Source organism: Lepidochelys olivacea (genome assembly GCF_965140295.1).
Source record: "Lepidochelys olivacea isolate rLepOli2 genome assembly, chromosome: 22".
Lineage (NCBI taxonomy): Eukaryota > Metazoa > Chordata > Testudines > Cheloniidae > Lepidochelys > Lepidochelys olivacea.
Genome location: NC_140432.1, coordinates 9,082,871 through 9,105,291, shown reverse-complemented (window position 1 = coordinate 9,105,291; position 22,421 = coordinate 9,082,871). Strand labels below are relative to the sequence as shown.

Sequence of the window (22,421 nt, the reverse complement as noted above, 5' to 3'; positions counted from 1 at the left end):
CTGGCCTGGTCTAGTTGGGACATCTCTGTGGCTCAGAATGATGAAGGTACAAAGGGGTCATGCTGGATCCTGGGGTCCCAGGAGACACTAGGGGTGGCAGCCATGATGGTGAAACTTGCTCCTTCCTTTTCTCCAGTCAGCAGTGTTGTGGTAGCCAGTGTTCTTCCCCCCCAGTCTTTCTGAGGACCCCCAAAAGGGCTTAGTAACCTATCGCTTCATTGTATTGTCCAACAATGCTGCCTAACTTCCAACATACTGAATTTTGATTCATTGATTTCTGGTCCCACACTTCTCTTGTTAAGATCATGCCTGATAAACAGTCCTTGAATTGTATCAGGAAGCCTTTATGTAGGTCTTTGTCCTCCTTTGCACCTTTTCCCCATCAGCATTTAAGTGATTAGAACACTTCACAAATGTTTGTACTCACTGTTTCCACAACTGAGCTTACAATTAGGGTAAATTTGTAGGCCCAATTATTATAAGTGCTTTGGATTATCAACAGCAAGGAATATTAGATGCAAAAAAAATAAAAATGCCCGTGACCTGTCTCCAATACAGCTTACGCCATTGGAATTACCACTGGCACTGCCTGAGTGGCAAAGGCTATTTAAACCTGCAGCATGAGGGGGGAGCAATTTAATGTGCTGCTTTAAGATACGACTTTAACTTCACCCCTGGCTTCCCTCTCAGGCTTGTTTGACAGAGGGGATGATCCTGCACAGTTATGGCATGCTGCTTCCCTGTGGGGTGGACCAGTTCCATGGCACAGAGTATGTATGCTGCCCTCAGACAAAAATTGTGGATGAAGCTCTTTCCAAAGAGGAAGAGGACGATGATGAGGATGAAGATGACTACGACCTTTATAAAAGGTAGAGCTTCTGATCACTCCGTAGAGTCTGGGTTAATGTCTTTTCTTATGTAGATTGTAAGTCCCTTGGGGCAGGGACAAACCTTTTTTCTGTTTGTACAGCGCCTAGCACAATGGGTTCCGGTCTGTGACTAGGGCCACTAGGTGCTACAGTAATGCAAGTAATGATGAGGCCACTGCCTCGTTGTTACCAGTGGCGATTCCCTCATGGGTGGGGATGGCAAAGAATACTTGTTCTGCTCCTGGATTCAGAGGAAGAGAAGTATGATGGAAGTGGAGAGGTCTTGCAGTGCACAGGCGGAAAAACGAATTCACAGCACTTCTCTGAAATGAGTGGAGCACCTCCATCCATAGCCACTCAAAAATGGCTGGCTGCTCTACCAGATGCTTGGCTCCAAATGCTGTAGCCTTTAGTTTAGGTAAGTAAGGGTAATTGGGGATAACGTTTTTTTAAAACCCCTTTGAGCTAGAGGCTTAAAGAAGCTATGGCTGTACTCAGTGTAGCTGTAATGAGAGAACTTCTGTACCTGCTGCTGATTGGGTGATCACCAGTCAGTATGTTTATACTCCTGTCTCTTGTGCTTCTAAGATGAAAAGAGAATCCTTATTCTTATACATCAAAGGCTGGCTGCAAAGTGATTAGCATAAACTTTCCCTTTTAATTATATCCCTCTAGTGAGTTCCCGACAGAGCCAGATGTGGAAGACTTCACAGGAACAGCTGTGGAAGAGGATGAGGAGGAAGAGGATGAGGAAGAAGAGGAAGTGGTGAAAGACCGGGATTACTATTATGATAACTATAAAGTAGATGATTACAATGAAGAGACCCCTACTGAGTCCAGCAATGACAGGTCTCTGTCTGAAAAGGAAATAATCAGTGATATGAAAGGTAAGTCATACTCCACAGTGTACCTGACTCCTGGCTCCCTCAGGCTGGCTGTCCAGGTGATCTTGTAACCACTGCATCGGTGATGGTGCTTTCGATCCATCCAACAGATTCCACTGCGGAGGCCTTAATTGCCAAATCTATGATGAAACACAAGCATCAGCTTTTCTTTGATATGTTGAAGGTGACTCTAACTCTCCAGAGCATGGCACATACGTTGCCAGTTGTTAGTAGTCTTGTTGGCAGAAAGCCCGGTGGCTGGCACATAAACAAGTACCTCCACCCAGGTGCAGTGTTGAGTCAGGAAACAGTACTTGCATAGCCTAATTTTAGGAGAGGCTATAGACCAACTTGGGGCACTTGGCTGACTGGAATATCTCCCTAGGTTTGAGTAGCCAACTCTGATTTGTCTTTTCTCTAACATGGATTCCAGAAAACTCAGACTGTTGGGCCAGGTTCTCACCTGGTGTAAACTTTGAGTATAATGGAGCTACACTGATTTACACTAGCTCAGAATCTGGCCCCTTGTACCTGAAACAAGATGTTTCCAGTAGATGCTTCCTTTCCTGCTCTATTTTAAGCAACCCAGCCGCTGCATGAAATCCTTCTCTTCCTTGAGAAACAACCCAGTCCAACCAAGCACACCTCTTTATCTAAATATTTGCTGTAGCTCTTGTCAGGAGCAGGTGCTATTGCAGCAGAGCATCTGCCAACTGTTGATTCCATGCTGTAAATTCTTATATTTTGAGTGTCTATCTGCAGAGGGAGGGGGCAAGAGTGAAATTCAATTAACTACTGATGACTGAGTCCCTGCTACCAGTTCGTGTCTTGTGGGTAAAACTCTTGCTGGTAGTGTGCCAGTGTGCTGCAGATGATTTCACTGAAACAGTACTCTGATTGTATATGTGGGATTATCGGAGATCTGCTGATGTTAAAATAGGCTTGGAACAGGGTGAGCTGTGTAGCTGGCTAGCTTCTGAAAGGTGTCTCTTCCAGGGATGCCCAATTTATTTCCCTCTACAGTGCTTCTAAGAAACAAGGTTGCCTGCTATAATGGTAGTCCAGTTCTCTTCAGAATGGTTAAATTGTTCCTCACCTATACAGCAGAGCTGCAATCCTGCAGCTAAACAGAGCCACTTGTGCTGACTGCTTACTGCAGAGATGTCCATTTCTGTATAAAATGCTGTAGCTGTAATAGTTGTCTTGAATTCTCCTGCTTTAGTCTCCAGGCTTTTTAAAACTCTAAAATCCAGCTGCTGCTAGCCTCCAGTGACATGTTCCATGTGCATAGCCTGCATTTTCCACTTGTTTTTATACCTGTGCAGCTCTGAATTCAAGCTTCTATCCAAATAAACTGCAATGGAATATGTCTTCCTTGTCAAATACCTCACGCAGCACTGAAAGGCTTTCTTTCCGTCGTATCTTAAGCATTTTAAACAGTGGCAGCTCTGTCCTTAGGGCACATGGGGTGTAGCCCCACAACCTCTGAAATTTATCTGTATCCCAATTCAGTGCTCTGCTCCACCTATTTGGTTGAAAGAGAATAGCTCTTGCAGATGAAGGCTCCATGTTGGGCCAACTGCTCCAGTGTTCCAGACTGTGCATTGCTCGTGCTCTAAAGCAGTTGCAGCACTGGTCCGGTAGCCTGCTCTGAGGGGCACTTTCAAAAGTGCCCCTAACGAGCATGTTGTGGAGTGAGGCGAGGAGCAATGCCGCAGCAGGATTTCTCACCTCAAGCCAGCAGTGACTTGTAAATCGCTTAGCAAAGCCTGTACTCCTCACTAGCTGATGTTCTAACCCGTCTCCACACAGCTGTCTGCTCCCAGGAGGCGATGACAGGTCCCTGCCGGGCTGTGATGCCTCGTTGGTACTTCGACCTATACAAGAGAAAATGCATTCGCTTTATATATGGAGGCTGCGGAGGCAACAGGAACAATTTTGAGTCAGAGGAATATTGTATGGCTGTGTGTAAAAAGATGAGTAAGTCCTGCCTGCCACTGGCCCTTTTGCAGCAAGCCACTGTCCTGTCTGGCATTTGGTGTTTCCTCCTCCTTGTCTAGGTCAAGTGAGGATACATGTGTAGCCCGTCCTGTTGGTTCTGGTGTTTGCAGCAGTTCTGTCTGTCCTTTAGCAGCAATCTCCTCTTGTCTCTGTGCTTCTCTAGCTTTTTAGGTTTAAGTTCCTTCCTACAGCTAGGGAAAACTGGCTTCTCAACATGCAAAGTATCTCTCCAACCTAAGCCCACACTTGGCCTGCAAACTTAATGAACACAGGGCTCAATTATCCTCTTCTAGATTTGTAGCAGGGACTGGGAAACGTTTTTAATCTCTATTCTTGTTATAAAATTACTTCATTTGTTCATTCACCCAGCTGCCTTCCCTAGTCAGAGTATCGTGTATCTGTTCAACCAATCACTCTGGCAATGTGAACTTAGTCAAAATTCTTCTGGTAGGAAGTTTTTCTTACTGGTGCACTTTGGAAAATCCTCACTAAAGTAATGCAGAATTCTGGTTCCCACCTTCTGCTCCACTAGAAAAATGAAACATGATTTAATCCTTTGCATTTGATAGCTTGAGGTTGTTGGCATCAGTTTCTGCTGGCTTTTATGGCAGATGATAAAACTACCAAAAACATTTTAACCTCCTTATTAATCTTATTGTTGAACTCCTCCAGCACTTCCACTTCAGCTGCTGTAAAAGCCCTTTGAAAGGCTTTTTGTTTTATCTGGGGCTTGGCAGTCCGTCTATACAGCCATAATCCTGTTTACAAAATGAGCTTCATGCAAGTGCATTAGATTGGGCTGATCTGACTGAAGTGGTGACATAAAAGCTGCGGCTGTCAGGAGCTTTTTTGTACAAAAGTTTGTCCTGTCCCAGAGGGATTTGGGAATGGAAATTGAGGTCTTCATTTCGAGATGCTATGAGCAGGCCCAGGATACAACATGTATCTGGCCATGACACTTACATGCAGAAATAATGCCTGTTTTACAGTCTTGCCAATGTTTCACCTAATAATTTTCCCTATTGGACTGGGAGATTCTGTGTTCAGGTGCACACTGGGACTAAATCACCTATCCAATGCTGATGCTCAAGTGCAGGATGAAATGAGGCCTGTGCTGTTCGAGGTTTGCAGTCTCACATTTGATGTTAAGCAGAGGTCCTGCCTGCCTGTATTTTAAGGCAGGCTAGTTTGATTTGAGATATTTGGTCCCATTTAAAAATAAGGGCTAACCCAGTATTCTTGTCATTCCCCCCCCTCCACACCCCCATTTCACCCTGCAAGATCTAATATCCAAGGTTGAGTGTGACTGAATATGCAGTAGCTGCCATGCTTGGTATGGTCCTTTTGGAAAGGGCTTTGTGGTGTACGACTTCATATCCGGATTCTCCATGTAATTGCTCCTCTTGCCAAATTTGAATGCTTCAAGAAGATGGGAGACTTCCTTGCTTTCCAATTGATTGGACAAGTTGAGGTCGTCTTGCTGAACCTCCTCCTGTTGCTGTCTTGTCTCATTCCATTGCCTGTTAGTCCTGCTTGGTGCATCTGATAGGGCAAGTAGGATTGAGGTGTAAAAGCCCTTGCTCCATGGGAATGGGTTGCTCCTTTAATATTCTGTGGGGGATTCCCTGTTGTGATCATGGAGTTTGCTGATGCTGTGTTGAGCCTGTTTGTCAGTGAGCAGCTAATGCAGAAAATGTCCTATTCAGGCAGAGACAAACTGGCATGGCAAGGAAGAGAAAGTTCTGTGTTCTGCAGTCCTACCGTAGCTCCGTTGCTGCGTAACACTTGCCTCAGAATTAATGTGAAAGCTGGACAGATGCTGGTGGCCCCAGTGCATTACTGTGTGTGTTCAGAATGTTGTAACTTACTGATGTTGTTGTGCAGCAAATTGGCAATTTAATTATACCAAAATGAAGTCCTGGTAGGTAGTGGTTCAACACAGTTTGACAGAGGGTGAACTCTGCAGATGTGAAGGTGCCTCTCCTTCCCCACTCCTTGCAACCATTATCACAATAGGCTAACCCAGGACTGTAGAAATTGTCTGAGCCACTCACTTTCTCTTTCCAGTTCCCCCTCCTCCTGTACCCACTGATGATGTGGATGTGTACTTTGAAACCCCAGCTGATGATAACGAGCATGCCCGCTTCCAGAAAGCAAAGGAGCAGCTGGAAGTGCGACACCACAACCGCATGGACCGGGTGAGTGTCTCACAACCTCTCATTCATCTGAGCTGCACGATTGCTGCCTGTCTTCTACTATACAGATCAGTGGCTAGCCACACTTCCCTTTACAATTACCTTCTGTGTTGCTTTTGTAACATGACCATGCAGCTTTGTGGTTTGCGGGTTTTGTTTTGTTTTTAGTATCCCTCCTAGGTGTTGGGACAGAAGTCAGCAGGAGTAACAAACTGGCTGCCCTTTTGGGGTTAAATGCTAAGATTAGACCCTGGGTTGGTTAGAAACAGCTGTCGGTGATTATGGGTGTTCTGATACAGCTGTCTAGTTAGGCCTCTGATTCTAGTACAGCATTGCTAGGTATTAATCTCACCATGTGTGCATGTAAAAATGAGCTAGTCCAGAAATACGTACATGAAATAAGTTTCTGTGCCTTGCTGAACTGTGCTCCTCTCTGCCTGCTTAGGTGAAAAAGGAATGGGAGGAAGCAGAATATCAAGCCAAGAATCTTCCTAAGGCAGAGAGGCAAACTCTCATTCAGGTAAGAGTTGAGACACCTTAAAAGGGGGAGCTGATTCTGTTCCCAGAGGTTCAGTGCTTGACATCTATCCTCGCCTGAGTAAGCTAGATAGCTTGTCAGTGTTCAAAGCCAAAGCACTGTGAGTGAAAAGCAGTCCGTCCCTTACTTGGATGAACGCCTAGTAGAGGGAGACTTGACTCAATTGCATCTTTTGGTCTGAAAACTGGAAATGGTGCTACGTACTACCAGTTCCCCCCCCCCTCTCCTAGCAGGAAAGTAGCAGGACCATCAGGCATGTCAGCAGCCCTGCCAAAAGGGAACTCTAAACCTCCTGCATTTGTTTTGCTCAGCTGTGCTTGCAAATGAACCCACAGCCCTATTCAGTCTGGCTCTGATGTTCTCTGTGGACACAGGCTTCCTATTTGTGCAGATCTAGTGAAAACCCATGAGGCTGAAAATAAATGGCTTCCTTGCAAACTGCTGAACTCCTGCTTTGCAGGAATGAAATCTCAGTGGAGACCTAGGGTTTGTGATGGGTATAGAATCTTCTGACAGTTGACTGTTGTAAACTCACACTAGGCTAAGGACAGCTGTTACATTTTCTCTTACAGTAGGCTAAGGCCTCTTTCTCTAGTGTGGTCTGTTCACATGGTTTTGTAAATCCTCTCTGAAGCCTATATCTTCTCTCTACCAATTTTATTCCTAGTTTGGGAAATAGTTTTTCTTGGTTTTTAATGGCACATACCGAAACTTAACATGGTGTTTCTACTCTGGTCCATCGTGGTGGTAATATACACAGCGTTGACAATGGTTTACTACTGCCAGGGAGCTCACTCTCTAATACTTTGAGTACCTATAGGTGAACAGATGCTAGATCTAGTGCCTTTCATAAAACTAAATTAATAGCCCTGCGAGGGAAGGAGATGGTATTATCCCCATTTTATACAAATGAGCGATAGGTGGATTCTTAAATCGAGTCCGTACTAGAGCTGAAATATGATCTGGATCATCTGATTCCAAACCAGTTGCTCTAGCTGCAAGACCCTGCCTTCTCCACAAACAGTTTAAATTGTTGTGAAGTACATTTGAAAGGCATATTGGACTATCATTTTAAACGGCACATTTGAAGTCAAAATCCGTCTTCTGTGTCCTTCTTTCCTTACTGTTGGATGCCTTGGGCAGGGAGTGTGGGATGCGACCATCTCGGTACACTCTAAGGAATTAGATTAGCAAGAGTAGGTGTTCTAGCTAGGTTCATTCCCCTCTGTTGCTCCAGTGCTATAGCAAACTTACATAAGTTCTGTTTCTCTCCTTTCCAGCACTTCCAGGCAATGGTTAAATCTCTAGAGAAAGAGGCAGCCAGTGAGAAGCAGCAGCTTGTGGAGACTCACCTGGCTCGAGTGGAAGCTATGTTGAATGACCGCCGTCGGATTGCCTTGGAGAACTACTTGGCTGCCCTACAAGCTGACCCACCACGAGTGAGTTGTGTTGGAGCATTTGAGAGTGGCATGAACGGTGACCACATGGGCTGAGGTGGGGGAAGACTGGAATGAGCCTTGTGGGGGCATGGGTTAGCATGCTGTGAAAGCAGACTCTTAGAAAGCTGTGTCAAATCATGGTAAGTGGTACCAAAGACCTATCGGCAGAGCATCTGAACTCATTAAGTGCTCTGCTTATTGTCTAGAAAACTGTACTTAGTTCTCTCTACCTTCATACTTCAGGCATAGCTGTTTGTATCCAATACATGTACTGTAAAAGGAGATTAGATGTTCTGTCAGTACTAAAACGGAGTAGACAATTTTAGATATAGATATATATATATATATATATATATATATATCTATCAGTGTAATTGTTGAATGGGATCCTGTACTTTGTGCCACCAATTGAATTTTAACTCTTCTTAAATTCTGCAGCCCCACCGTATCCTCCAAGCCTTGAAGCGTTATGTCCGTGCTGAGAACAAGGACCGTCTGCACACTGTCCGCCATTATCAGCATGTCCTGGCAGTTGACCCAGAAAAGGCTGCACAGATGAAATCTCAGGTACAAAAGAATGTTTCTGTCAAGGGAACATTGTTACTCCAGGAGTGGTTCATGGAGACAGTCTCTAGAAAAGCCTTTCACGGAATCTATCCCACCTCCGTGCTAAATGGCGGAGTACCTTAGGAGCTTGACATCTTTGTGCACTGAAGAGGAACTCTCATTTCCCATTTTGAATGCATGCTGGTTGTTGCTAAAGACGCTCTCCTTAGCACCTACCCGAATGTTAAATACTTACTGTTCAGATAGTACCCTGGAATAGTCTACAGTTTAGCCATGCATTATGCATAATATCTGGCCAGTTCAATCATTAAGTAGTTTCAGATGCAATATCTGCCCTTAAGCCCTTAGTTAACTTCTGTGGTTTTACATTCTAAAATTTCTTAGAGTAACACTGAAGGCCCAACCAAGATCAGAACCCTATTGTGCTAGATCCTGTAAGTGCATAAAGTAAGACTGTCCCTGCTCCAAAAGGCTTACACAAGCTTAGATGAGACACGTGTGGGAGGGGGAAACGAGCACAGAGAGAAACTGACTTGCCAAAGGTCAGCGATAGAACTGAAAATGGAATCCAGGCTTCGTGAGCCCCAGTCCTGTGCCCTAGCCACTGGACCAGGCTGCTGTTCCTCTTGCTAAAAAAGGCTTCTTTCCCCCGATGCTGTGTGAAACGCCCACACAAATGAAAGGGAACAGGCTGCATTGGGGAGATGGTGATACTGGTGATGCAGTATGCTCTCAAAGGCACAAAATAAAGAAACCAGTATCTTTCATTAGTGTCTCTAATAGTAACCTGAGGCTTTACTTGTAATAATGCAAGGCAAAATTTCAGAGAGAATTGTGGGCTTTGGGAGTGAGACTAGGACAGGGGCTTATCCCTAGATCTCCCCCACTGCAGTGCACAGCACTACTGTTAGTATTCAGAAGTTAATCGAAGTATCCTGTTTCCATTTGCAGGAGTTCTTTAGGTATCTGGTTTCACAAACTTCAGGTTGACTTGAGGTGCTGGTGATGGACTCTGAACTTTTGTCTTTAGAACTTTCTGCGTCAAACTGTTCCCTGTCCATTGGTTTACACACATTAGACAGGGTTCTGTAGTAAATACAACGCTCAGTGACTGGGAGCTGTCTCCTAATGAAGAATATCCAATACTCTCGTCGGAGACAGCCCGTATATCAAATACACCCCCCTCTCCCCCGACTCCTTTGTTCTTGTGCTGCCAAAACCCCACAGTGGGGTATGTGAACTGTAAGCTTAAGCTAAGACCTAAACAGCCCTTAATTCATTCTGAAGCTTCAGTGTCAACAAATTGACATGTGAGGAATGTGGTAGTACAATTCAATTTGAATTCGCTTTACTTTTCAATGCACTTTCAGCTTCTCAGTCGATTTGCTTGATTGACAGGTGGCCACATGTAAAATTAAATTGCTTTCATCCCAGCTTTTAAAGGTCAGAGTCACTTCTGACTATAAAAGCAGGTCCATTCAACTCATTAATTTTCTTCAACATTTGGCCATCCATATTAATGGTCTCTCTAGTCCACGTGATCCCTGATCATGTAGCACCCTCTGTGGGTGAAGTGTGGAGTTAATGTTAAATTTAACATGAGCCTAATGGGTGAATTGAGGCTATGTACAATGTGACCCAATTTTCAAATGAGGGCAGCGAACTGCTGCATATAGGCATGTGGTGTATTGGGTTGAGAAGTGCATAAAATGCCCTGTGTCCTAGTTTAGATGTCCTTGTTTGAAAATTGGGCTTACTGAGCAACATGTGCTGTCTCCGAACTTACACTTACTAATAGATCTATTATGTGGGTGATGGGGGGAGCCCAGAATTCCACTAGAACAAAGTATACACCATGGTAGTTTTGTGGCTTGTAAAGCAGCAGCATGACTAAGACCCTGTTTTGCCCAGAAGTTCTGTGTAGACTCAGCATTGTATTGCCAAAACCATGCTTTTTGTTTGGCTTGTAAACATTCTTGCCATCCTTTGGGTCTTCACTCACGTGCAGTCTGTTAGACCAGGGGCCCTGCCCTGTACACCTTGGCACACTTGGAGGTCTCCACTGCCAAAGGGAGGCAGGATTTTCAGTTTACTACTTGTCTGCAGTTACATGAAACAGTATTTAATATTGACCATAGTTAATGTCTGTCAGCATCAATTTGTATGCTTCTGAGAAAAAACTGATTGCTGTAGGAAGTAGGATTCCTCCCTGGCCCCTGCTGCAATGTGCAAATGGCTTGTTGCTTTATGTGGAGGCTGCCTTCCTGTGGAGCATGATATAAGCCAGTGCCACAGTTGGGATATCTGACTTGATGTACCAGTGAACTGTCTGATCCTAGGGCAAACTCTGTGGTCCTGTTTCTGAAAGATGATGATACTACAGATGCATTACCTTCTGTGGTTCTTAAATTGGCCCTTTTGTGTTGTCAGGTGATGACACATCTCCATGTGATTGAGGAGAGGATGAATCAAAGCCTATCTCTGCTCTACAAGGTACCATACGTGGCTGAAGAAATCCAGGATGAGATCGGTTAGTACTTCTCTATGCTGGTGCTGATAAACTAGGACAGCTCCAAAAAAAACCCCACCAAGGCCACATTTCTCAGGGCAAAGTGAGATTGTCTGAGATTCAAATCACCAGGGCCTGATGAAATGCATCCTAGAATACTCAAGGAGCTGACTGAGGACATATCTGAGCCATTAGCAATTATCTTTGAAAAGTCATGGAAGATGGGAGACATTCCAGAAGACTGGAAAAGGGTAAATATAGTGCCCACCTATACAAAGGGAAATAAGGACAACCCGGGGAATTACAGACCAGTCAGCTTACCTTCTGTACCCAGAAAGATAATGGAGCAAATAATTAAGCAATCAATTTGCAAACACCTAGGTGATAAGGTGATAAGTAACAGTCAGCATGGATTTGTCAAAAACAAATCCTGTCAAACCAACCTGATAGCTTTCTTTGACAGGGTAAAAAGCTTTGTGGACGTATTGGGGGGAAGCGGTAGATGTGGTATATCTTGACTTCAGTAAGGCTTTTCTTACGGTCTCACATGACCTCCTCATAAGCAAACTCGGAAATAGAATCTAGAGCTACTACAAGGTGGGTACATAACTGGTTGGAAAATCGTTCCCAGAGAGAGAATAGCTATCAGTGGTTCAGTCATGTTGGAAGGGCATAACAAGTAGGGTCCCGCAGGGATCAGTTCTGGGTCCTGTTCTGTTCAATATCTTCAATGATTTAGATAATGGCATAGAGAGTACACTTAAAGTTTGCAGACGATACCAAGATGGAGGGGTTGCAAGTGCTTTGGAGGGTAGGATTAAAATTCAAAATGATCTGGAGAAATAGTCTGAAGTAAATAGGATGCAATTGAATAAGGACAAATGCGAAGTACTCTACTTGGGAAGGAACAATCAGTTGCACACATACAAAGTGGGAAATGACCGCCTAGGAAGGAGTACTGCAGAAAGGGGATCTGGGTGTCAGAGTGGATCACAAGCTAAATGAGTCAACAGTGTAATGCTGTTGCAAAAAAAGCAAACATCGTTCTGGGATGCATTAGCAGGAGTATTGTAAGCAAGACACTACAAGTAATTCTTCTGCCCTACTCTGCACTGATTAGGCCTCAACTGGAGTATTGTGTCCGGTGCTGGGCACCACATTCCAGGAAAGATGTGGACAAATTGGAGAAAGTCCGGAGAAGAGCAACAAAAATGATGAAAGGTCTAGAAGACATGACCTATGAGGGAAGATTGAAAAAACTGGGTTTGTTTTTAGTCTGAAGAAGACTGAGAGGGGACATACCTTTTTCAAGTACATAAAAGGTTGTTACAAGGAGGACAGAGAAAAATTATTGTTAACCTCTGAGGCTAGGACAAGAAGCAATGGACTTAAATGGCAGCAAGGGTGGTTTAGATTGGGCATTAGGAAAAACTTCCTGTCAGGGTGATTAAGCACTGGAATAAATTGTCTAGGGAGGTGGTGGTGGAATCTCCATCACTGGGGATTTTTAAGAGCAGGTTGAACAAACACCTGTCAGGGATGGTCTAGATAATACTTAGTCCTGCCAAGAGTGCAGGGGTCTGGACTAGATGAGCTCTCGAGGTCCCTTCCAGTTCCGATTCTAGGCTCTAGTTCAACTACAAATGATTTGGCTGATGCCAGCATTGAATGGTAAAAATTCTCTGGCCTGTGCTATATAGGAGACTAGCTCTTGTAAAGGTCCCTTTTGGCTTTAAACTGTGAAGCTATAAAAGGCTACAACAATTTCACAGTAACTCTCAAGCCTCCTTTCTTCCCTGCCCTGGGGTAAAAAGGAGATCAGTGAGTACAAGCAGATCCCTGCCCTATAATTGGAATGTCACTGTCTCATTCACCCCCACCATACACCCCTTGTCACAAATGTCTCTTGGTTCAGATTGTACCACCTCCTCTAGCCAGTGTCTTTATTGACGGCCCAGGATGGAGATCCTCCTTCAGACTTAACACAGGTCTTAAGTCTGGCAACCCACAGGAAGACCAGCTTCCCCCGCTGCCCCACACCAACTACATTTAAAGGATCATGCACCCCACTTTCTCCCCCAGCCGACTCAGTCTGTCTATATTTGATCCCTTTTATTCAAAGTCTACCACTCTTCCGTAAGCACTCGGCTACTATACTGATGGGTACCAATATGAGAATTTAGATAGACATTGTAGGAAAATTCTAATCCTTAAACAGTGCAAGGTGTTGAAACAAAGGGACACAAATTGGCATGGTCTAAAGAACAAATCATTAGCTGGCTGAGCTATAATCCTAGTTCTGGTGTATTGTAGCTTCAAGGACCAGCTGCATGCTGCTGTTACACAGCACATTACCAAAATAGCAGGAGTTTTCTATAGGGCAAGGAGTAAGTTATTGCCTTTCTAAAACCCTGACCATACAGAAGATGATGATTTGAACATTCTTTGAGAGAGGCTACAAAGCATTCGTTTCCCCCTGCAGACGTTCATGTTGCAGCCTCTTCAAACTAGTGTCTCTGTGTGTCCCTGTCCCTATAAAAGACAACCAGATGGCACAACTGCATTCTGAGGAGCAAAAATTGTTGTTCTTGAAGCAATGAGGAGTTCTAGCAACTGCATTCAGTATAGGGAACAATTTCTTCCTCCTCTTACTCTTCTCCCTGGCTGCTTGTTCACTGTTACAGATGAACTGCTTCAGGAGCAGCGTACTGACATGGACCAGTTCACATCTTCCATCTCAGAGTCCCAGGTAGATGTCCGAGTGAGCTCTGAGGAAAGTGAAGAGATACCCCTCCAGGAGGGCAAACCCTTCCGTCCATTCCAGGTGAAGACCTTCCCAGCCTTGCCTGGAAACGAAGGTACGTAGAGCCAAAAGTGTGCATTTGTTTTAGGGAACCTGAACACATTCAGCTGAAATGGACATCAAAGCCCATGCAATACAGTGTGCTCTATCCCTCTGTGGACTTTCAGGGCTGAAGCATTTGCTGCAGAATTTCCCATGAGAGCACTACTGTCAAAGCTGCCTGTATGATATAAAACCTAAGCTGTCCATCTCATCAGAAGATGCTCTACTGGTTTGGGACAGAGCCAGTGCAGCTAGTAATCTGCAGTCCCTAATAGCCATCTTAGTTTGTCCTTGATTTTGATGCTGTTGGCCATTTCCGGAATTTTATTAATTTCCCTTTGCAGGGTATGCTAATTTTTTTTTTTTTTTTTTTTTTTTTTGGTGCTGCTTGATTCTGGAATTCTTTGTCTAACCAAAATGCTCCAGTGTAACATTGAACTTTGTTACCAAAAACTGCTGTGGGGGAGTCTTTTTAATCAAAGGGTGTTGACAGCTGGCATTTGTGTGGCTTTTTAATATATTTTTTAAAATGCCTGAACAGACTAAGCTATAACAAAGCTGTAAAATAAAAGCTTTATGCAGGGTCAGTCAGAAATCACGCAGAAGCCTTTTTCCCTTTCTCTCTTAATCTCCTTTTTCTGCTATTTTTGTTTTTGTTTTCCCTCCTGCTAGATCCTCAGCCGGATTTGTACCATCCAATGAAGAAAGGTTGGTTCTAAGCTGCTCCCTCAGTGTCTCCCATCACTCCCCTACCTTTACAGTGTTTGGTAGCTTCATTTTTAGTTTCTCAATCTCACCTTCTTTTCACCTTCCTGCTCTGTGTAGATGACCAGGGCTGACTTAGCCATGCCCTGTTTTGCTAAAGAAACAGGTTAGTTTGATTGCATCAGTGACCTTTTTCCAGTCTATCACAGGAATTCTAGGAATGCATAATTAGTTTGCCCCCAAAAGCAATTTAGGTTCAGCAGTCCCCTTGGGAATTGTGTAGCAGTTCTCACCATCTTATTTTGAGAGATGTTTAGCACTGGTTCAAAGAAATTTGACAGCATGGAAGGTAACTCCAAATACAGTTTCATGTACTGTAGTGTCTGTTCTGGTGACCGCACTAACACAGGAGTGAGCAACTCTGGAGAGAGGGTGAGGATTCGCTCTGGCACTCAGACAGTACCCAACAGGGCATGTATCTAGTGGGACCTAGTATCATGCAGGCAAATGATTCATTCATTCATTCACTCTGCTTTATAGTATCCTTTGCATCTTCCCTTTTTAACATCTAGAATGTCTTTGTACTGTACTAGTTCTCAGTGTTCATCTATTTCTGCTTTTAGGTATACCAACATTGCTAGCTCTTGCTTAATTCATGCAGCAAAGGACTCTGGCTGAAGGGGGATTGACTGGGAGGTGGAGAACTGACAGTAAACAAATTGCTTTAATTTGTCAAATCCTTTGTTAAATACTGTAGAATCAGACCTAGCTTGTCTACTAGTCTGAGTGTGCCTTCTCTAGGAGAAGGCAAGTCTTGTAGTAACGTTTGTGTATGAAGACCCTTGCTATTTAGTCGTGCTCATGTAGCATGCTGGAAGGGATCCCATTTGCTTCAACCTGCTTTTGATTCTAAATTTGCTCCAAAATTTCCCAAGGTGAACTTTTTTTTATAACCGTTTAATAACGACACAAGTCACTGTTGTAGTCCAGAGGTTGGATAGCCTGCAACTCGTTTCACTTTTGAATATTTGTTTAACTGCAACTGAAGTGAGCTCCATTTGTGGTCTGGAACAATTGGCAGCTGACTGAATGTGGACACTGTACTTTCACATTGAATTCAAGAAGTGAGGAACAGGCTGATCTTTTCCCGTTTAAGTAAATAGCAAAGCTCCCACTGACTTCAGGGGCAGAGGATCAGGCCCTACATTCTCCCTCTTTCAGGATATTCCATAAAAAGCTGCTGTTTTCCAGGGATGTATATAATCTAATCAGCTGTATCTCTGAGCTCCAAGAAGCTTGGGGTATTGAACAGTGCACAGCACTATACCAAATGGCAATACTTGTCACAGCAGCTGAATTCCCAGCTTAGAGACAGCTATGTTGGCTCCTTAGAACTGGGCAAACAGCCTCAGGCCAGGGTTGACAAGATGGTTCTCTAGAAACACTTTCGGTTAATATCTCCAGAAACTCTGAACTATTCACTTTCACAGTAAAGTGACCCACCTGTGCAGCCCTGGAAAGTGACAGGCAGCTGTGGTTGTGCCTAGAAACTGAATGTCTCCAAAGAAGCATATGGGGAAGGGGATGCAATAAAACCCCAGCAGCTCCTTCCTGGCGGAGCTGGAGTGAGACATTCGTTTCCTTGGCATTTTCAGGCAATAAAAGCTGTCATGGTGAAGGCTTGCCCTGGAGCCAACTCTCCTTTCCTCCCCCTCATCAGAGAACTTGCAACAACTCCATCAGCAGCTAATATAATGCATTAGCCAGGCTGCAAGCTCAGCAAGTGCCCAGAGGTGTGTTCAATCATTTAGAAGTACTGTATTAAGTGCTGTATGTAATATTTTCCCCAAATGCCCCACTCTGAAGCTGGAGGCTCAGCTGAGTTTGGATTGCAGCCCCATTGTCCCCTTTGCTTTGTCATAGGTGTTGTGAAGGACACTTGTTTTGCATACCCTGATATTTGATGCTCGCCATCTCCCAAGTTGTTAGCTGTAGACCTAAGTTGTGTTGCATCAGCCTTTTCTGTTCTGATCTATTTATAAAAGCTCCAGATCAAACTGTTTATGCAGAGCAGCCTGTTGTTAGTTGATGTTCTCCTTTGCAGCCCACACTAGATTTCAGCCTAGTCATGGATGAGTGATACTCTGATTCAAGGACTAGCTTATTTTCTCCCACCTTTCTCTGGGATTGATTGCTTTTGGGCCTGTGCCAGTGATGGGACAACAGCTCATTACAGAGCTGTGCTGGGTGACCTTGCAACTCCTGTTCCTGAGGCACTTGCTGATGTGCTTGATCCTGACAGAGATGGTGCTGACCGTGCTGTTGTGTAAAGTGCTCCCTGTGCACTGTTAAGGGAGAGGAGGGTATGTTCTACCTTCCTGGAGTCATGGTGATCCAGCAGTGTTCTTCTCCGCTCCCTTTATTTGTTGCCATAACAGGGTTTTTGTAGCAGAATAGTTGTGGATTTACACTCAACACCTTTTTGTGTATCCTCTCCTCTCCAGTCATACCCACTGCATTTGTCTTCATCCACCAGGAAACCCCCAAATCGTTTCACTGTAGCTTAGCACCAGCTCCCCCTCCTGAAGCATAGCATGAAGAGGGGCTAGTAATTGGCAGCCTGCACTCTGAATCTCACTCGCAGTGACAGCACTCCGGAGAGTAGGCAATCTTTCCTAGTTGCTGCTAAGGTATGATGAATGGTGTCTGCCTACATCTAATGTAACACTTAACCTTTTTGGTGTAGGTTCTGGCATGGCTGATCTGGATGGACTGATTGGGGCTGAAGAGAAAGTGATTAACAGCAAGAACAAAGTGGATGAGAATGTGGTAAGCCCTCTGCCTGTATTTTCTAAAGCACAGCCTGACTTGGAGACTAATGAACATTGGTGGCTTATTTCCATGCCTTTTTCCTGCTCATGGAATGTCAGTGTTTTCATTATCCATATGGTGCAGGGGAGTTGGTTTTCTGACTAACATAATTTCCTAATACTGTTTAGTGCTGCAAGTGTGGGAGGACAAGGGAAGGGGGAGATCCAGAGCCCCCAGTTGTAGAATGACTTGTTGAAGTGTCTGGTTTAGAAATGGCTTCCCTAGATAGAAAGCAGAGCTCTTTGATAGACAATGAAACCTGCTGAAAACCCACCTTTGTTAGGCAGCTGCCTGTCTTCAGATCACATCAAATGTACTGAGTGCTGTTCTGCTCCACCTCTACAATAAGACCACATCTACTAAGCAGCTGATGGTTTTGGCGATGTTTTTCAGTGGTTTAACAAGCTTTGCTGGCCACTGAAACTGAAAGCCAGTGACACGGTGCATACACTGTTTACTGTTGGTATTGGTTCGATCTTCAGTGGCATGAATGAGTTGAATTCTAGTTGCTGCCTCCTTGCCCTCCTTCTTGGGTAAAATCAACACTGGGGTTTGACTTCTAAATTCATTTTAAAGCCAAGAGGATCGATTTATGTAACACAGCTGAAGTGCCCAAAGCAAATGTCTGCAGTTGAACCAAGGTCCTTGAGATAGTCTCAGCTTGGCCTCAGTTTAATTATTCCTGCATGTTGTGATGCTGGCACAGTGGCTGTAAATGGCTGATGGCTATCCCCTTCTTATGAGAGGGTGAGAAGGTGGTGGGCATCTAGCAGAGTTGAGTGGCTGTTGACCCAGCCAAAGCACTCTGCTGCATTGTGCAGGAAAGGTCTCTTCTCCAGCCATGAGATCCTGTGCCTGTTGTTCCTGGCTCCTTGTATAAAATGCCTTCGTGACTGTTTTCAGGTAATTGATGAAACCCTTGATGTGAAGGAAATGATTTTCAATGCAGAGCGAGTCGGTGGACTGGTGGATGAGCCGGTATGTATGTGGCCACCCAAAAAAGGGACTTAGCAGTTAGTGAATCCTAAAATCAATTTCAGCGTCTGGTGTTTCTGTGTGTCCACTTACTCTGAGATGTCTCTAAAGTTTTGGGAATGGCGGAACCCTGCTGATACCTTGCAGGGAGTGGCATTGCTCTGATTTCTTCCCTAGAACTACAGTTCTACGTAGCTACCAATAAAGAGAATGACACTGACTTGCTTAAAAATGCCTTGTGGGACCCATAAGCAGCATGGGTCAGCATCTTGTGGGAAACCATTTGTTAGATTCCCTTTTTGCAAGGCAGGGAGATGTTAAATATTCAGGTTTCAGAGTAACAGCCGGGTTAGTCTGTATTCGCAAAAAGAAAAGGAGTACTTGTGGCACCTTAGAGACTAACCAATTTATTTGAGCGTGAGCTTTCGTGAGCTACAGCTCACTTCATCGGATGCATACTGTGGAAATTGTTTCCACAGTACACATCCGATGAAGTGAGTTTCAACAGCATGCATCCGATGAAGTGAGCTGTAGCTCATGAAAACTTATGCTCAAATTGATTAGTCTCTAAGGTGCCACAAGTACTCCTTAAATATTCAGGGTGCCAAGCATAATCGCTCATGTCTTCATATCACAGATGGTTTAAGACCTTATTGGTGGCTACCTCCTAGGGTTGCATTTAAGTATCTCCTTCTCACCCCCTCCCCCCCTTCTCTGCAGGATAATGATAGCTCCCTTCGTGAGGACTTCAGTTTGAGCAGCAGTGCCCTCATCGGTCTCTTGGTGATTGCAGTTGCCATAGCCACAGTTATAGTAATCAGCTTGGTGATGCTAAGGAAGAGGCAGTATGGGACCATCAGCCATGGGATTGTGGAGGTGAGACACAGCTTCTGCTATACTAACTGAGCAGGGTAATTGTTAGCATTGAGTTAGTTTATGATGCTGACACCCCTTTGTGCAGTATCCTCAGATTTAAGCATCTCAGCTCCTACAGGGTTCTGGCTTATGTATTAGCATGCAGGTATTTTTTCATTAGTGTCTCATGCTGGGATCTACCACTTAACAGTGGTCTTCACTAATCACAAAGAATTGAGTTAGGCATCCGTGTCTGTCTGAAGATGGGATTTGGCATTAAATGAGCTTTCAAGCCTAAATCTTGAGCAAGGGAATAAGCAGGTCTGATGGATAGTAATTCACCCTCCACATAATGTAGCAGCTATTAAAGTGCATGGAGCTGGGAGGCAGCAGCAACTTGATCTTTATCCTAGCTGTAATGGTGACTTAGTGCAGCTGGGCTGCTTTACCTCTTCCTCCAGCATGTAAAGAGACATGATCTGTTTCACATTCATATTTGTACCATGCTGTTTAAGTGTCCTAAAGAAACATTCTTCTCTATCCACTGCTCCGTCTATGTGGGGCAGAGGGCAGGCAAGAGAAGGCCTTCGGAGCCAGACAGCTTCTGAATTTTTCACCACTTGCCAGGGAATAAACAAGCAGCTGCCTCCAGTGGCTGATGGTATTTGTTGTATCTTGCCACCTGTAGGTCTAGCGCCTTCCCAACAACCATAGTTGTGAAGAAGTTAGACCTGCAAATTGCTGTGGGGACTCCATTGAGTTTGGTAACTGTCTGGTCTCTTTTTAAGGTTGACCCAATGCTTACCCCAGAGGAGCGGCATCTGAACAAGATGCAGAACCATGGCTATGAGAACCCAACTTACAAATACCTGGAGCAGATGCAGATTTAAAGGATCTGAAAATGCAGCAGCCCTGACCGGCAAAGGGGCAGGGCAGGGAGGGCCAAAATGGTCCAGTGTTTTGGATAGACTCCTGACCAACAGTTGCTTCAAGGGGACTTCATCTTACATTCAGAACTCCTGGATCATTAAGACTATAATTACTACTGTAGAGATGCAATTTCCATTCTTTTAAATGGGTGAAGAAATGATAATATAACAATATATGATATATAAATCTTCTTAAATGGGACAAATGGATCTATTGCAGATATTTGACTGAGATGTAGTTTTTCTTTTTTAAAAAATTAATCTGAAAATCCCAGTTCTGTTGTGTTGTCGTCTGATACAAGCGCTATATATATAAATGGGAAATGTTGATTTTTATTTCTGATAGACCACTTGTATATTGAAGGTCATTTGTACCAGCCACATTGTATAAAGAAGACACTTGTGGCTCTTTGGTCATTTTGGCTTTTATATATAAAGCAGTATTCTTTTTTTAAGTGAATTTTGCCAGAAGTTGCAAAGAGATTAAATAGGGTTAGGAGCTGAGAGAACATAACTAAGGGTGCAATTCAAAAAGATTAACGAACAGCTTTATAAAAATCCCCTGCTGCCTGCCAGTGATCTGTGCACTTCTGCAGCATAGTGGTGTGGTTTCTAGGAATCTAGACTCCCTGGAGGCAAGGAGTTAAAAGGCTTCTAGCATCTTTGTTTATAGCCATTCTAGTGGAATGTTAGAACATGGTTGTTCTGGAGTCTGCACATTCCCCTGATCTTCTCAATTCAGTCTTGCTCTACAGTTGGAAGTCTTTGATATTGAATTTAAATCCCGCCTTCTGATCCTCTAACCAGCCTCCTTCAGTGCCCATCTGGCATTAGCTGTGCCCTGTTGCTACTACTTTGTAACTTTCTCCAGTCCACCCTCCCCCTACCACATGGTAAGTAGTCTCCAAATGGAGGTTTTGGAGCTCTGCATCTCTTTCTAATGAGGCTGGGCTGTTCTGGAGTTGTGTGCATGGTCAGAATGCCCAAGCCTTGCAATAATCAAGCATTTGGGGAACTGAATAACATGGGATTTTACTTCAAGTTGGGGATGTGGGAGAGAGATAGGAAATGGATACTGCCTATTTTACAGAAAACTGGATGCACAGACCCTGAGGAGAGCAGGGGCCGGGGGGGGCACGGTGTTCCATTTACCATCATGTCTTTGTAATGCTTGTATAGTTGATGTTCATGCTCATGGCTTTTTTAAATCTGGAGGTTCTGGTAACCTGTGGTGTATTTTTTCTATTTTCCTGTGACTTTGTTTCCCCTCCCCCCCCTTCCGTGTCTCTTCCCACTATGCACAGATTTAACTTAACCTGCAAACTCCTTAATGTGGTCTGTGGGGAATGTACAAAGTTTAAACACATCAATAAACACTTTAACTTCCAGATCGATTTCTTTCTTTCTTCATGGGTGTTCGGGATCTTGTCTTCCCTCCTTGCCCTTGTCAAAGCCCAGGGGAGTTTTTCCCTTTTTTGCACACCTACAACTCCAGTTCATAGTTAGTCCTTGAATGAAAGGACTGCTGCTCACTGTTACTGAGGGGGAAGTATTCTCCCTGCACCAGCACAAGGAACATTCATAGTGCACTCAGCTCTGCTAACCTTTGTGAAGAGAAGGGGACAATAGTGATGTAAACCAACCGTGAGGACTACTTTATAGCTGTCTCTCTTCAGGCTGCAGCTGTCAAACAAACCAGGTACTCCAATGTCTGAGCCATGGCTTCTGTTCATGTTCAGATTGTTTCCAAAATGCATTCCAAGTTAGCTAGTTCTGATGCCAAATTTATTCCCTGGGTACAGGTTGATGCTGGTATGCTCCCTTAGAAGTGTCAGGACTAGTGGTGTTCTTGGAGGGCTTGCTTATGTCCATTCCATATTAGGGGTGTGTGCACCTGGAATCCATGGGGGTTCAGCCTCCTTCCCCACTGTCAGTTTCCAGCAAGAAGTAACAGGGGTAGGGGGGAACCAATGGCACCACTCCAGAGGGTGCCGGAGCTGGTCCCCTAGAGACACTGCTAAGGGGAAAAACTTCCAGCAGCGGTGCATGGGGCAAGTATGCTCACTAATGTGTTGCTCATGTCTATTCCATATCTCAAACAGCAGTTATGGAAAAGATAAGTCTTCTAAAGCAAGCTGGCCAAGCCATTCTGGCTGCCAGCTCTCCACCCACCCCTCTAACTGGCAATGACAGATACAATCAGGGATTTTTATAGTACAATGATCTAGCTCTAACCTCT

At 44.3% G+C, this 22,421-nt stretch overlaps 1 protein-coding gene across 4 annotated transcripts in view; it reads left to right on the top strand.

The window, feature by feature from the left end:
• Positions 1 to 21,570, top strand: part of APLP2 (amyloid beta precursor like protein 2) — a 72,933-nt gene extending 51,363 nt beyond the window's left edge. Inside the window, exons 5-18 of one of the 4 annotated variants that reach the window (XM_084611951.1) lie at positions 691 to 869; positions 1,545 to 1,756; positions 3,566 to 3,733; positions 5,822 to 5,952; positions 6,395 to 6,469; positions 7,768 to 7,926; positions 8,365 to 8,493; positions 10,924 to 11,023; positions 13,687 to 13,860; positions 14,520 to 14,555; positions 17,299 to 17,381; positions 18,327 to 18,401; positions 19,119 to 19,274; positions 20,042 to 21,570. In XM_084611951.1, coding sequence (XP_084468077.1) covers positions 691 to 869; positions 1,545 to 1,756; positions 3,566 to 3,733; positions 5,822 to 5,952; positions 6,395 to 6,469; positions 7,768 to 7,926; positions 8,365 to 8,493; positions 10,924 to 11,023; positions 13,687 to 13,860; positions 14,520 to 14,555; positions 17,299 to 17,381; positions 18,327 to 18,401; positions 19,119 to 19,274; positions 20,042 to 20,143 — 1,779 coding nt within the window. In that variant the 3' untranslated portion in view covers positions 20,144 to 21,570. The remainder of the gene's footprint in view (positions 1 to 690; positions 870 to 1,544; positions 1,757 to 3,565; positions 3,734 to 5,821; positions 5,953 to 6,394; positions 6,470 to 7,767; positions 7,927 to 8,364; positions 8,494 to 10,923; positions 11,024 to 13,686; positions 13,861 to 14,519; positions 14,556 to 17,298; positions 17,382 to 18,326; positions 18,402 to 19,118; positions 19,275 to 20,041) is intronic. The other 3 variants (XM_084611953.1, XM_084611952.1, XM_084611954.1) reach the window with 3 other exon arrangements.
• Positions 21,571 to 22,421: the final 851 nt, after the last annotated feature.